At 41.5% G+C, this 15,629-nt stretch overlaps 1 protein-coding gene across 3 annotated transcripts in view; it reads right to left on the bottom strand.

The window, feature by feature from the left end:
- Specc1 (sperm antigen with calponin homology and coiled-coil domains 1) overlaps positions 1-15,629 on the bottom strand; it is a 229,565-nt gene that overhangs the window by 176,771 nt on the left and 37,165 nt on the right. For all 3 annotated transcript variants that reach the window (XM_013016566.1, XM_013016569.1, XM_013016570.1), the window contains exon 3: positions 11,535-11,670. In XM_013016566.1, coding sequence (XP_012872020.1) covers positions 11,535-11,670 — 136 coding nt within the window. The remainder of the gene's footprint in view (positions 1-11,534; positions 11,671-15,629) is intronic.

The raw sequence follows: 15,629 nt of genomic DNA, 5'->3' as shown, positions 1-15,629 counted from the left end.
CACACACACACACACACACACACACACACACACACAAACATGAAAAGGAAAAGGAAAAGAAAAAGAAAAGAAAGAAAGGCAAAGAGCATAGAGTTTTTGTAAAGAAACATACAACTAAGGGTGTGATTCAAGTGGTAGGGTGTTTGTCTAGGGAACACTGTCTACATCCTGAGTTCAAGCCTCAGCAATGCAAAAACAAAACAAACAAGAAGCACACAAAGCAAACCAAGCCATATTACAGACTTTAAAAAATCCAAAACCACAGGGCGCTGGTGGCTCACACCTATAATCCTAGCTACTCAGGAGGCTGAGATCTGAGGATCAAGGTTCAAAGCCAGCCTGAACAGGAAATTCCATGAAACTCTTATCTCCAATAAACCACCAGAAAACTGGAAGTGGCCCTATGCTCAAATGGTACAGTGCTAGCCTTGAGCTGAAGAGCTGAGAGATAGCACTCAGGCCCAGAGTTCAAGCCCATGACCGACAAAAACAAACAAACAAACAAATAATCAAAACCTTAAAATAATCACAAAAATGATTAAATGGATTAAAAAATCTGGACATGCAATATATACACAGGAGACCAAATTATGCATGTATCTGAACTTCCTGAAGAGGACTCTAGGGTAAAAGAGAAGCATCAACCAAAGTAACAACAGAATCTAGTCATTCTGGGTACTTCATAAAATCTACTAATCAACCCTAACAGCTGCCAAAGTACACTAGGAAGAGGACAAATGTATCTCAAGCCAACTTCCTGCATGCTACTTAATGGCAAAATAGCAAAATCACCCACAGTAAGAAAAAGCAAGGATATCACTAATTTTATTACAACCCTGGTCACACATATATAACATCAGAGACCAGAAATAAAAGGAAGAGGCTAGACTGGAGGAGACAAGAGGCTAAATGTCTACTTGGAGGACATGTAAGAAAGTGAGCTAAACTAGAGTGATACACAAATTAAGCATCTAAAATTTGTCTAATAAAAAAGACAATAAAGCCAGGCATAGTGCTTAAAGTCCCAGCTGTTCAGGAGGCTGAGGCAGAAGGATCACTTGAAACCAGAAGTTTAAGGCCATACTGAGCAACATGGAGACCCTGCCTCAAAAACAAACAAAAACCAAATGAAGGCTTGCTTTAGCAGTGTTGATCCTAAACTGTTCTACAGAAATTAGCTTGGCCTTCTGCTTGTGTAAGGATGATATTTAAAGATCTCACCCACAGTAGTTGTAGACACATAAAGTAGAGTTATAAGTGAGAGAAGGGGGTGAAGGAAGGAAGGAAGGAGGACGAAAAGAAGGAAGGAAGGACATATAGAGAGGACTTGCAGAAAAGGAGAGACAGCCAAGCTCCTGGAATGAGACTTGACAAAGATATTAGTGTTGTAAGGGGCTGCAGGGAGAGCTCCCACCTCTCTACATCACAGACTCTCAGGAGGATTTAGAGAGACGCCAACTAGTACTCCATCCTATAACTACCTGGAAATCCTGGGGAAAACCCATGGCCTCACTTCCAGAGCCCTACTAAACTGTGCACTGTTGGGAAACACAGAGCCAGGAAACCACCCAAGTTGTCACGGAGCTAAGAACACAGGACCTGAACACTGGAACCAAATGAGTTCACACCTGGTTTTACCCTGGATGTAGCCAGAAATTTAAACCCATTCCTGTTCCTGAATTGATGGACTGGATTAAATGTGATCCACCTTAAGTAGGAAGGAGATTCTGCCACGTGTTACAACAGGAATGAATCTTGAAGACATCATGCTAATGAAATAAGCCAATCACAGAAGGATGTATATCGTGAGATCTCAGCTATATGTAGAATGTAAAGCAGTCAAGCATATAGGGACGGAGATAGGAAAGTGGGTGCCAGATACAAGGAAGGAGAAAGTAGGAGCTGTCATTCAATGAGCACAGTTTCAATCCTGCAAGATGAGCCAGTTCTAAGGAGCTGTGGCACAACACTGTGTCCACAGCCCACAATACTAGTTTATGCACTAAGAATTAGACATCAAATTTTCTTACCACTGTTTGAAAATGAACTAAGAAAAATGAAGCTACTAAATTTGAAATGCTATTTTAAATCATAAAATATACTCACTGACAAATGGACCTTCTAAAATTATAATAATGATGATTAAACAGTCAACTCCTTCCTGGTGCTCTGCCACTCTGTTCCCGGTGACTCCAGACTCCTCATCCACCCATGGCCTCCCCTCACCCTCAGCACCTCCTCAGCATCATTAAGACTGGATGGATGAACTCTGCTGTTCCGAAGCTGGGCTTACCTCTAAATGCCCCTTACTCCAGAGCCTCCCTGACCCCCCACTGCTGCATTCCCATGCTGCTTTGTTCCTCTTTTCACATTTCCAGGGCATAAAGGGTCCCAGGTGGCTCTTCTACCTCTGACTCACCCTCCCTTTTCCTCCTGTAAAGTGGCAACCTCTATCTCAGAGGCTTCTATGTAAAAACTGGTTCCTCCTCCTGCTCCCTTGTTGTCCCCTATTGATTCAATCTGACTTCTCAATTCCGCAACATCCCTAGCACATGAGGTATCAGGGAGACTGAATCCTGAACCCCACCTCCGCCTGTCACTCTCAAGATCTCCAGCATCCTTTGTTTTCACATCTGCCCATCTCCGGATTTTGTCTCAGCCTCTCTTCCATATTCTGCAAACCCTGGTCCCAAGATGTACCCACAGATGGGTACATCTGCTGCAGCCTCCTGATGAATTAACTGGGATGGTAATGATGCTGTCATATTATCATAATACTGTCATATCATATGGTGATAGTGTTCTCAGGTTCTGACAACAATACTTGCACAGGGTGAGCAAATTGCTGTTGGTAGGACTAATTCCATAACAGGTGGAGAGGGCGGGGAGAAAATGAGGGCCACCACTTGTAGCAAACAGGGCAGCAGGAGAAAGAACTGGAGTCAGAGCCTGGGTCTGAATCTGAGCCCAATACCTGAGCCTGTGTTTCCTCACACAGAAGTGGGGATGAGGTACTTACCTGCTGGGTTGGAGAAGACAAAACCTGACCAGTCCCTTTCCCTGTCAGAAACAACCAGCATTGCAGGTTGGAACTCAAGGTGTGATCTCGGTACAAGGCAAGGAACTGAAGAATGAGTAAGGGCTTGGATCATGGGGCCAATATCTCCTTGGAAGAAGGTATTGGAATTGACCTTGGAATTGCCACTTGTTTATCCTCACTGATCAACTGTAGTATGCAGTTTCTGAGAGCATCAGAGCAGTGTGGTACTTAGCCTGGATTTCTAGTCTTCCTTGTATGATTATAGGAACCTCCTCTGGTTATAGAAACCTCTTCTGGTTATAGAAACCTCCTCTGGCTGCCATTCTCAGAAGAGGGCCAGGCACATGCCTTATCCCAGAGGCCCATCAGCCCTCATCTCAGCAGCACCACTGCTATCATGAGCAGAAAACCTTACCCTATCCCCACTTTAAGGCTACCAGAAGAATCCATCAACCCACTTCTCTGTAACCATCTGAAGAAGTGAAAGAGGAGCTTCAAAGAGATACATGGACATTCATCTCCCCACAGCACTAGTCATGTAAGCAAGAGGTAAAAGCATCTGAATTTGGACAGCTAAAAATGTGGTAAATACATTAGCAGAATACTATTTAGCCTTGAAAAGGAGGGCTATCCTGACAACATGATGAATTTTGGCAACATTATGCCTGTCACAGAAAGACAAAAACTATGATTACGTTCCTAGGAAATACTTAAGAGTGCTCAAATTTGGTCAAATTCATTGAGAAGAGAAGTTGGGTGAGGGTTACCAGGGGCTGTAGAAGGGTAATGGGGCACTGGTAATTAATGGGCACAGAGTTTCCACTCTGCAAGATTGAAAGGACTCTGAAGAAGGAGGATGGTGATGGTGTACAGCAATGTAAAGGTACTTCATATGCTGAACTGTACAGAGTGGTTAAGTGGCTAAAGTTTATGGTGTGTGGATTTGATGGCAATTAAAAAAGAAAATCTTGTCAGGACAGTCAGAGCTGGCTGGTTCTACTGTTCAAAGTATATGGGGAACCTGACAAGTGCTCCCTAGCTCTTCAGTTACAGCCCAGCCCAAGTCACTGTCATTTCCTTCCCAGAATAGGATAATGGCCTCCAATCTAGTTTCACTTTATCTGTTCACTCCCAACAGCCAAAGAATTGCTGTTAAAATGCAATCAATCCAGGATGCCAGTAGCTCACACCTGTAAGCCTAGCTACTCAAGAGGCTGAGATGTGAGAACCACTGTTCAAAGCCAGGCTGGGTGAGAAAGTCTATGAGACTCCTATCTCCAATTAATCACCAAAAAGCCAGAAGTGAAGCTGTGGTTTAGTGGAAAAATGCTAGCCTTAAGCCAAAAAAGCTCAGGGACAGTGCCCAGGGCCTGAGTTTAGTTACACGTGAACACACATGCATGTACACACGTGCACATACACACACAGAAGACTATCCTGAGCCAATCCCATCAGAATTTACCCATATTATATTACTGTCCCACCGCTGCTCATCGCATAGCAGCCTTAGGTAAAGCCTTTGTTCTGCCCGTTGGATCTGTTGGACCTTGGCAGGGCAAGGCTTTTACCCTTGCATCATCTCTGCCACAGTGGACCTTCCCAGTCATCCATCTGGCTAACCTTTCCTTCTACTTCCTCCAAGTCATGTTTGGGTGACTTCATTAAGGCAGTTTTTTTAAAATCCTAATTACTGATGTATCCATTTTGCCTAGAATAGTACCAACTATATAGTAAGCCAGGTTCAAGTGGCTCATGCCTATAATCCTAGTTACTTAGAAGGCTAAGATCTGAGGATCAAGGTACAAAGCCAGCCCAGGCAGGAAAGTCCATGAGACTCTTATCTCCAATTAACTACCAAAAAAAGCCTGAAGTGAAGCTGTGGCTCAAGTGGTAGAGTGTTAGCCTTGAGCAGAAAAGCTCAGGAACTGTACCCAGGCCCTGAGTTCAAGCCCCAGGACCTATAAAGAAAAAAATGATTGAATTAAAGAATAAACAAAGGATGAGTTATTTCTGAAATTAGTTAATTGTCAGCGGTTGCCAGAATGGAAGGGCAAGTCAGTGTTTTTGACAAGACTGCCACCTGCTGGCTGGATTTTCTTATTGAAACCTTCTAGGTTTCCCAGGCATCTCATTTAACCTGAGATAAGCAGTCCATGGGTCAGGCAGGAAATTACTGCCTGAGCTGGATAAAATAGCATGTTCTTCCTAAGGTTGTTATGACAATGAAGAATTGGTCACAGACTAGCCTAGAAGGTAGCCAGGCTTCAAAGGGTGACTTCTGCTGCTACAAGGTTTTTGTTCTTGTTGAAGATTCTGGCAGAGCCCTGAGGGATAATGTAAGTCCTGAATACTGAAAACTGCAACAAGTTTAGAAACAAACTAAAAAATAGCTTCCAGGAAGTTCATTCCTGTAATTCAAGCAGTTCCAATCCCACCTTCCCCAGGTGGTGGATTAGTGGCCTATATATAAGTATGAGGTAACATGACAATTATTACCAAAAGATGGAATATTTTGTGGGGCTTGGGAAATAGATAGATTAATTTCTAGGAAAGGATAGTATACTGGCTGATTATACATTAAAATATTCAGTACTGTATTATATTACAGTACTGTATTATGCTTTCCTGGTGAAATCTTTTACAAAATTAATATAGTCAGAGAAATTAGATATTGGAGAGAGTGGATATGTCAACGACTCTAATCTGAATACACATCTTGCTCCTGAATTGTATCATACTCTATCCCATAAATATGTACATTGTATATTAAGAAAAAACGCTGGAAAGAAAATACAGCTAACATACACATTTGATAATACAAGCCAAAAGTGCAAAAAATAAGATTTGAGTACTATCTAAAGGTTTCTGCTCCCTAAGTGTCTAAATAATTCATTTCTTTCCTTTTAGAGAAAATGAACTACACATAGGCAGCACTTTCCCAATTTCCTTTGATACTTTTTCTTCACAGTTGAAACTATGGACAATTGCTGTTAGTTCCGCAAGCATCTAAAAGGGGATAACGTGGCTAACACGCAAAGTAATTCCCAACTCTGTCTTAACTATATTGAGACTTTAAATTGTGCCCTGACTATTTTTTCATTCATGTTGCTATAATTCCAATTGGATCTGGAACTGTGTTATTGGTTTGGTCCACAAGGTGGTGCTACTGGAAGGTGGAAGAACTTTAAAGAGAGAGCCTAACAAGTCTTAGACTTGAGATCCCAGTCCCCTTCTCTTCCTCTTGCTTCTTGGTTATATAGTGAGCAGTTTTGCTCCCTCCACCCCTCCCTATTCCCTAACCCCCATGCTCCAGTCCTGATATGCTGCCCTGCCACAGGCTCAAAGCAACCAGACTGAGATTGGACTGGAACCTTCAAAACAGTGAGCCAAAGCAAGCCATTATTCCTTATAGTGCTGGGGATATAGCTTAGTGGCAGAGGTCCCACCTAACATGTGTAAGGCCCTGGGCTCTGTTCTCAGCATAACACACACACACACACACACACACACACACACACACACACACACACACACTTCTCCTTTTAAAGTAATTATCTCAGGTATTTGGATTTAGGTATGAAAAACGGATTCAGATACATGTAGACAAAAATGCAATGAAATATTCAAATGATACTCAAACACAACTGATACTCAATAACAAGGATAGCCATGTCCACAACAGAGAGGCACTGCCCGCTGCAGCTTCTAACAGTGGATCCTGACAGATTGGAATTCACCAGGAAGGAGGTACTTTGGGGCTATCACAACTGCATATGAGAGTGCCAACTGTCCAGATGCTGGTATGCAAATATTGAGGACACCGTATTTAAAAATAAAACCTCCAAAAAACCCAACAAAGAAACCTCCAAAGCTGGTAGTAAATCTGAGTGGGAAAGCACTTTCCTAGCACATGTGAAGTTGAAGACTCCATTACTAGCCCTGCAAAACTAACTGACTGAAACCTCTAGAGACCAAAATTTAAATCAAGCCTATGAAGTAAAACAATTAATTTCAGTAAAATAGACACATTAAGAAAGTGAATCTGAGTAGCCAGGAGGACAACAGTCTCTTATTTCAATAGTTCATTATGGTCTAAGCAGTAGTCATGAGTACCACTCCAAGAACTTCCTTCATTTGATAAACAAAGAGGCTGGTGCCCATGCATATGGGAACTTGTCCATTTTAGGAGATAGAATTAAGCTAAGGTCTTCGGCTAGAATCCTAAATAAAGAAGTACATGTTATGAGCAAATTATCAAGTAACTCAGCAACAAATGGTTAAGAAATACCACAAAATTCAAGAAGGAGGGGAAAGGTTAGGTTATAACTCATATTTACTTAATTTGGGGGGGGGTTAGTTGTGGGGCTTGAACTCTAAGCCTGGGTGCTGTCCCTGAGCTCTTCAGCTGAAGGCTAGTGCTCTACCACTTCTGGCTTTTTCTGCTTATATATTGCCGAGGAATTGAACCCAGGGCCTCATGCATGCAAGGCAAACACTCTACTGCTGAGCCACCTTCCCAGCTCACTTAATTGATTAAAAAAATAAGAACCTATGTTATGTTTTCAGAATCAGGCAGGTTGTACATACCTATAATCCCAATGACTTGGGAGGCAGATTTAGGAGGATCATAGCTTGATGCTAGCCATGGCAAAAGTATGAGATTCTATCTGAAACACTAAAAACCAAAAGGGCTCAGGGTGTAGCTTAAGTGCTAGAGCATCTGCCTAAGGAGTGCAGACCCCAGAGTTCAATTGTTTTCAAACAATATAGGAAAACTTAAAGTAATCTTCCCTCACCACTTTCAATTCTGGTAACTCATCAAAGATAACTATTTTACATTTTTCCAGAAAAAGTTCATAATTTCATTAACATATACTTTTAAAAATGAAAACAAATCAGATCATGCTATGTAACATTATGTTATTTTCCTCACTTAATAATTTATCTTGACCATCAAGACAAGTAAGACAAGTCTATGTCTACTTTCATGGCTGCATACTATTCAACTTGCCCTAAACCTCATAACTAAAACAGCCTGTACTGATACAGGCTTATGTTGTAGTCAATATCTTACCACTTAACATTAGGCTCATAAATCTGGCATCCTTTTTCAAATACATCAGTAATATTAAATAATAAATAGTAGAGGGGTAAAGGTGTAGCTCAGTCATAGAACACATGTTTGGTATTCACAAGGGCAGCAACAGAATTAATAAATAATAACTTTAATGCTAAGAAGCAGAAACCCTTGGCTAAACCCAAAGCATTGATGCATTGTCCTTGTACATCAACTATGTGTAGTGCCGGCTGTCCTTGCACCCTTAGGGATCCCAGCAATAATGAATTATTTCAATTTTTGATAACCTGTTAGAGAAAATAATGCAGAATTGTTGTTTTGATTAGTATTTTTTAACTGTAAATGAGGTGGAGCATCTTTCCTCTATCCGTGTTTTTTTATGTGAGCTATATATTTTTCTAGTATATAATTTGTATATGTGTGTGTGTTGGTCCTAGGGCTTGAACTTAGGGTCTAGCCACTGGCCCTGAGATTTTTCCCTCAAAGCTAGCATTCTACCACATGAGCCACTTTTGGCTCCTGAGTAGCTAGGATTACAGGTGTGAGCTACCAGCACCCAGTTTCCACTGTGTTCTTTTTCTTATAGATTTATATAAATTATTCTAAGCCTGCCCTTTGATACATATATTGCAAACATTTCCTCTTTTCTTTTTTACAAAGCAAGGCACTTTGTATATTTGTGTGATTACATTTTTCATCTATTCCTGTATAATTTTGTGTATGTTCCTATTTAGAAACACTCAAGGCTAAGACATCTCTTTGTACTTTCGTTTTTTTATATTTAAAGCTTTCCTCCGTTTGGGATTTATTTTGATGAGAGAAATGAGATTGAGATCCAGATTTTTTTTTCCTAAAGCTCTGACACGCCCTCTCCTTCCTCTTCCCATCCCCAACCCCCTCTCACCTATTCCCCAACCTCCCCTCTCCTCCTTTCCTCTTCTCTTTTAGTCCCTTCCTATGTGTATGTCCTGCAATGAACTACACTCCAAGCCCCTAAGCCACTGCTTTTTTAAGGAATTCTCCATCTTGATATTTACCTTATAATAAATCCACCAGTTCATCCAGGATTTTCTTTGTTGTTCCAATAGTGTTTATGGTTATTCCTTTGATTGTTTTCTTCAGAATTTTCCTGGTTATTGTAGGTTATTTATTCTTCTAGATCATGATTGGATTTTCAACAGCAGTACCACTGACAGCTAGGCAGAATAATTGCTGGGGACTGTTCAAGGCCTTGTAAGATGTTTAGCAACATCTATCCACTAGAGGTCAGTATCATCTCTTGGTTGTGACAACCAAAAAATGTCTTCAGGACAGGCCAAAAGCTCACTGGAATGTGTGGTGGGAACTGATTTGAGCCCCTCCCAATGAAAAACCACTGTTCTATTCTTGTTTTCCTACTGGTATTTTAATTAGGATGAAAATGCATTGATAGACTACTTAGAAATCCGTATTACATTTAATACTCTATTAATCTTAAACTATTCTACTAATCTTCCTACCCAGAAACATGTATAATCTTCCACTCTTATACTTGTTCTTCAAAAGGATTTTAGAATTTTTTAAAAAAACAAAAAAACAGATAGCCAGCTGGACACACCTATAATCCTACCTACTCAGAAGGCTGAGCTCTGAGGAACACAGTTCAAAGCCAACTCAGGCAGGAAAGTCTGTGAGACTTATCTCCAATTAACCACCAGAAGACCGGAAGTGGTGCTGTGGCTCAAGTGGTAGAGTGCTGGCCTTGAGTTGAAGAGCTCAGGGACAGTGCCCAGGCCGAGTTCAAGCCCCACGACTGACAAAAAACCACCACCACAACAGATAGCCTCTTGTACAATTAACTGTATCTCTCACTCTTTTAAAAAATCATTTTCCTTCTTTCATAAATGGAATTGTTTCTTACATTACCATCTTTTCTAACTAGTGTCTGATAAGAAAGCTATGTATGTATGTATGTATGTGTGTGTATATATATATGAATGTATTCATTGGAATGAGGTCTCTATGTTGCCAAGTTGGCTTCAAGCTCATGGGCTTAGCCTCTGAGTAGCTGGGACTATAGGCGCTCATCACGGTACCTGAAAAGATATATACTTCTTTCGTAAAAGTCTACACATTATAGCTTGCCAAGAGTTTGTTATTAAGTCAGAAAGGTTGCTAGTTGTGACAAATACATCTTTCATGTCTATCAAGATGATCATATGGTTTTTCTTGAGCATGTTAAAATTTCATGATGGGCTATATTCTAATTCCTGATAGTCTTTCATTACTGGATGATATAAATCTACTTGGTTATGCTGTATACTACCTTTTTACATTTATTATCTCATTCTTTTTGCTAATATTCTGATCTCATATCTTTGTATAAACATTTAAGAGTGAGATTACTCTATGAATTTCAGTGATGCACTGTTAACTTTTTGTTGTTGTTGTTGCCAGTCTTGGGGCTTGAACTCAGGGCCTGGGCACTGTCTCTGAGCTTCTTTTGCTCAAGGCTAGCTCTCTATTACTTGAGCCACAGTGCCACTTCCAGTCTTTTCTGTTTATGTGGTGCTGAAGAATCAAACCCAGGGCATCATGCATGCTAGACAAGTACTCTACCACTAAGCCACATTCCCAGCTCCCTGTTAACTTTTGGAATCAGTGTTAAGCTGACTTGATATAAATTCATCTGTTGTGCTTTTAAAATTAAATGTAAAATAATAAAAATAAATGTATATGTACACGTGTGTCTGCTCGTGTGAAGTAAGTGTTTTATTTTTATTTTTTGTCATTATTAGGGTTGGAACTCAGAGCTCCATGCTTGCTAGGCAGGTGTTTTACCAATTAAGCCATGCCTCCAGCCCTTAAATCAGTCTTAAAACAGTAAAACTATTATATAGAAACACCAGACTGTTCCCTTTACGCCCAAAAGCCATATGTAATCTCCACAGATTCACCTTTTTGAAAACTGTAGGAATTAACATAGCCCTTTGTGATCGTGGTCTGGAACAGATGTTTTTGTGAGGAGAGAACACCATCATTATGTCCACTCCTCTTTGACCCTTATCCTTCACCAGTAATGGCATCTTCAGTTACTTCCCATGTTAGACAACGTAGTAGTGCATTGGGAACTGCACTATGGTGAGGGGATGAACAGCACAGCTTCTTAGCTCTCTGCACAGAAACAATAATCTAACACAACCCAGGACACACCACCTTGCCTGGATCCCAGAAGAGTCACACACACATATGCTGACAAGAGGATTACTGGGGACCACGACACCACTGACCTCTGTTTCCATACTGAAACAGAGCCTGGCACAGCCCAAGTGCTCAGTAAGCATATGATGAGCACAGCAAGTGCAACTACAGATGTTCTTTCTCAGGGTTGAGATGAGTAGCCTTTTGGGACCTTCAATCCTTCTGGCTCCCCCATACCTGTGCTGCTCTTCAAGCGGCTCTCTGTGAGCTCAGAAATCGCTCCTGCTGTCACAGTCTTCTTCAATCGTGCTGTCCCTGATGAGGTGGTACTACCAGGCTTGTCCAGCATGTCCTCACTACTGGCCCTCTTGAGCTGGAGAGAGGATGGAAGGAAAGGAAGAGGATGAAGAGACCATTTACAGTAGGGAATACCATAGACCAAAATGTACTTGCACAGAACTAGAGGACCAGGCATGTGGCTATACTGAGAGCAGTCTGAGCACTCTGACTGTGTGAAGTAAAAAAAATGCAAAGCTTATTACTTCAGTTATTCACATGCCAAGAGATGATCTTCCATAACTGCTTCCAAGAGTAGAGTAAGACCCACTTCTTCATGCTTCAAATACAGTAGCCTCCCCTATGTGCAGTGGGTGCCTGAAACCTGGGCAGTACTAAATTCTACACAGGTGTTGTTTCATCCCTAGTGCAGTTCTTGACCACCTCAGCATACATGTTTTTCCCACCTAAGTCAAGATCTTTCACCTTTTCACTGAAAGGAATCAGTATGTGTCACATTCAAATTGCCAATAGAGCTATTCCTGAATTTCCAGGTAAAATAATGCAAACCTCGAGCCCAAGCACTGAGATTCCAGGACAGCTGCTGTGATATCTGAGATGGCTACTAAGTAACCAGCGGGTGGGTGGCATGTACAGCATGGATATGGCCAACAAAGCCATGATTTACGTGCTCAGCTGATTGGCAGATTTCATTATGCTACTCACAATGCCATGTAATTTATAGCCTGTGGATTAATTATTTCTGGAATTTCCCATTTAATATTTGTGCACCATGGCTAAACTAAAACTACAGAAAGTGAAACTATTAAGGGGTGCTATGGTAACAAGGGGTACAAAACATCTGCTTTTCTGGTTGGGGGAAAATGTTGTAAGTACAAAATGCAGGAAAAGGCAATACACAAAAATTCAGGGCTAAGAAAATATGGCTTTGTCATATGTATCAGGAGGAAGCAGAGAAAGGGAAATAGTCTGAATGTCTACCATGTGCTCAATACAAGGCACTTTACATTATTTCATACAGAAAATGTATCCAAAGGTAAGAAAGAAACTTCCATGGAAGCTGGAGAAACACTGCTATGGGCTGACAGGAAGAAAACAGAATACCTCCGCTCCCTATCAAAAATCAGTAAGACAAACATTTGCTGAAAGGTACCAAAGTCTGAGAAGGACTCCTAAATGAGTTCATACTTATACTCCAGATAGAGTCTTTTAGCACTAATTGACAAAACTGCAAATAAACTCTCTCAACAACTGCTAAGTCTTCTTTAAAAAATACTACTAACCAATAGGCACTGGTGGCTCATGCCTGTAATTCCAGCCACTTGGGAGACTGAGATTAGGAGGATTGTGTGTCTAGGCCAATGCCTAGGCCAATCACTGGGCTCAGTGATGTGTAACTATTAACCAGATTACAATGGGAGGCCTAAACAGGTAGATAATGGTTCTGGAACACACCTAGGCAGAAAGGGAGAATCTATCTTCCAAAACAACTAAAGCAAAAAGTGGCTGAAAGCATAGTTCAGAGACAGAGTGACTGCCTAGCAAGCACAAGGTCTTGAGGTCAAACACCAGCACACACACACACACACACACACACACACACACACACACACACACACCTGAAGACTAGAGACAGACATGTCTAGCGCTACCTTAATAGCAACTATTATTAAATACTGTAGCTTAGTTTATTTTTATTTGGTAAAGGGATGCAAAAGAGAATCCAGGACATAGGTCTTCTATCTGCCAGGTTCCCAGAAATCACTCAGGTAGAAGGCAGTCCAGGGGGTGATAAAAGATATACACCAGGCTCTAGAGAGACTACAGGAGATAGATCATATCCATCTCTTCTGACCACTCTGCTTCCTTGACTCTAAAATGAAAAACAACAACATATCTATCTCTAGGATTATGCCTTTAATTAAGAACTCAAAATTCATTAAGAATATAGAGAAGCGGAGTGGGGGTAATGGCGGTGGTGGGGAGTGGTTCATACCTGTAAGCCTAGCTACTCAGGAGGCTGAGATTTGAGGATCACAGTTCAAAGCCAGCCCCATCAGGAAAGGCTGTGAAATTCTTTTTTTTTTATTTTTTTTATTTTTGGGTCCAGTTGTGGGGCCTGAACTCTGGGTCTGGGTGCTGTCCCTCAGCTCTTCAGCTCAAGGCTAGCACTCTACCACTTGAGCCACAGCGCCACTTCCGGCTTTTTTCTTTTTGCTTATGTGGTGCTAAGGAATGGAACCCAGGGCCTCAGGCATGCAAGGCAAGCGCTCTACCACTGAGCCAACTTCCCAGCCCTGTGAAATTCTTATCTCCAATTAACCATCAAAAAGCCTGAAGTCCTCCGGTTCAATTCCTCAGTGCCACATAAACACAAAAAGCCAGAAGGAGCACTATCGCTCAGGTGGTAGAGTGGTAGCTTTGAGCAAAAGAAGCTCAGGGACAGTGCCTAGGCTTTGAGTTCAAGCCCTGGTACAGGCACCAAAAAGAAACAACAACAACAAAAAGCCTGAAGAGGAGCTGTGGCTAAAGAGGAAGAACACCAGCTGTGAATGAAAAAGCTAAGGGACAGCACCCTGAATTCAAGCCTCAGTACTATCAAATACAAACAGACACACACACACACACACACACACACACACACACACACACACACGAACATAGGGAATGTTAGTAGATATCATTTTTTTCATTTGTTATCATCATCACTACCACCATTACCATCATAGTTGCAATCATAGTTGTCTGGTTGAACTCAGCCAGAGAGCACCAGCTTTGTTGTCTTTCTCCCAAAGATGATTCTCTAGACTGCAAGCAATGGAAGCAATTTTATATTTACAAAAAAAGAAAAAAAGAAACTAGAGCATGAAGTACAGTAAGCCAACCTTATCTGTGGATTTAGCACATGTAATTTTGACGAAGCATAATTCATCATAGTTTAAAAAAGAAGCAAATAAATAAAAGAAATTACAAGCTGGGTGCTGGTGGCTTATATCTATAATTCTTGCTGAGGATCAAGGTTTGAAGCCAACCTCAGCAGACAAATCTGAGAGACTTTTTTTTTGTGGGGGGTGTCCGGTTGTGGGGCCTGAACTCTGGGCCTGGGCGCCGTCCCTCAGCTCTTCAGCTCAAGGCTAGCGCTCTACCACTTGAGCCACAGCGCCACATCCGGCTTTTTTCTTATGTGGTGCTGAGGAATTGAACCCAGGGCCTCAGGCATGCAAGGCAAGTGCTCTACCACTGAGCCACCTTCCCAGCCCCAAATCTGAGAGACTTTTATTTCCAATTAGCCAGCAAAAAAATTGGTACTAGAGGAATAGCTTAAGTAATAGAGCACCAGCCATAAGCAGGAAAAGCTGAGCAATAGCACAAAATCCTGAGTTGCAAGCCCCAGTACACATACATATATACAAACACATACCCACATGTGCATAGAAACAAGCACATATGTACACACACGTGCACAAATTAACATAAATTTTATTTTTGCCAGTCCTTGGGCCTGAACTCTGGGTCTGGGTGCTATCCCTCAGATCTTCAGCTCAAGGCTAGCGCTCTACCACTTGAGCCACAACGCCACTTCTGACTTTTTCTGCTTATGTGGTACTGAGGAATCAACTCAGGGCCTCATGCATGCAAAGCAAGTACTCTACCACTAAGCCACCTTCCCAGCCCCTAAAATATGTATTACCATGAGCACATTACACAGCTCAGTTGATATGGAGCACTGCCAGTCCAAAGCTATTACTAGTTGTATTTAAGTTATTGTATGATCTGTTGAGTGTTTCCTAGCCCTGGATTTTGTGAAAATATTCATTTCCCAAATCAAATGATGCCCAAACACCAAAGGAAAAGTTAATGGGCTTCATTTAAGTAATACCTTCACCTCCTCAGTAGCTGCCAAAGCAGAGGTTTCCTTTTATTTTTTCTTTTTGTTATTGTTTTTGTTTTGGTGCTAGGGATGGAATCCAGGTCTGCATGCATGCTAAGCAGATGATGCTCTACCACTGAGCTGAACCCCACAGCCAACAGAGT

The sequence above is a fragment of the Dipodomys ordii genome, unplaced genomic scaffold, assembly GCF_000151885.1.
Source record: "Dipodomys ordii isolate 6190 unplaced genomic scaffold, Dord_2.0 Scaffold31, whole genome shotgun sequence".
Classification (NCBI taxonomy): Eukaryota; Metazoa; Chordata; class Mammalia; order Rodentia; family Heteromyidae; genus Dipodomys; species Dipodomys ordii.
This window is presented reverse-complemented; position numbering and strand designations above follow the sequence as displayed.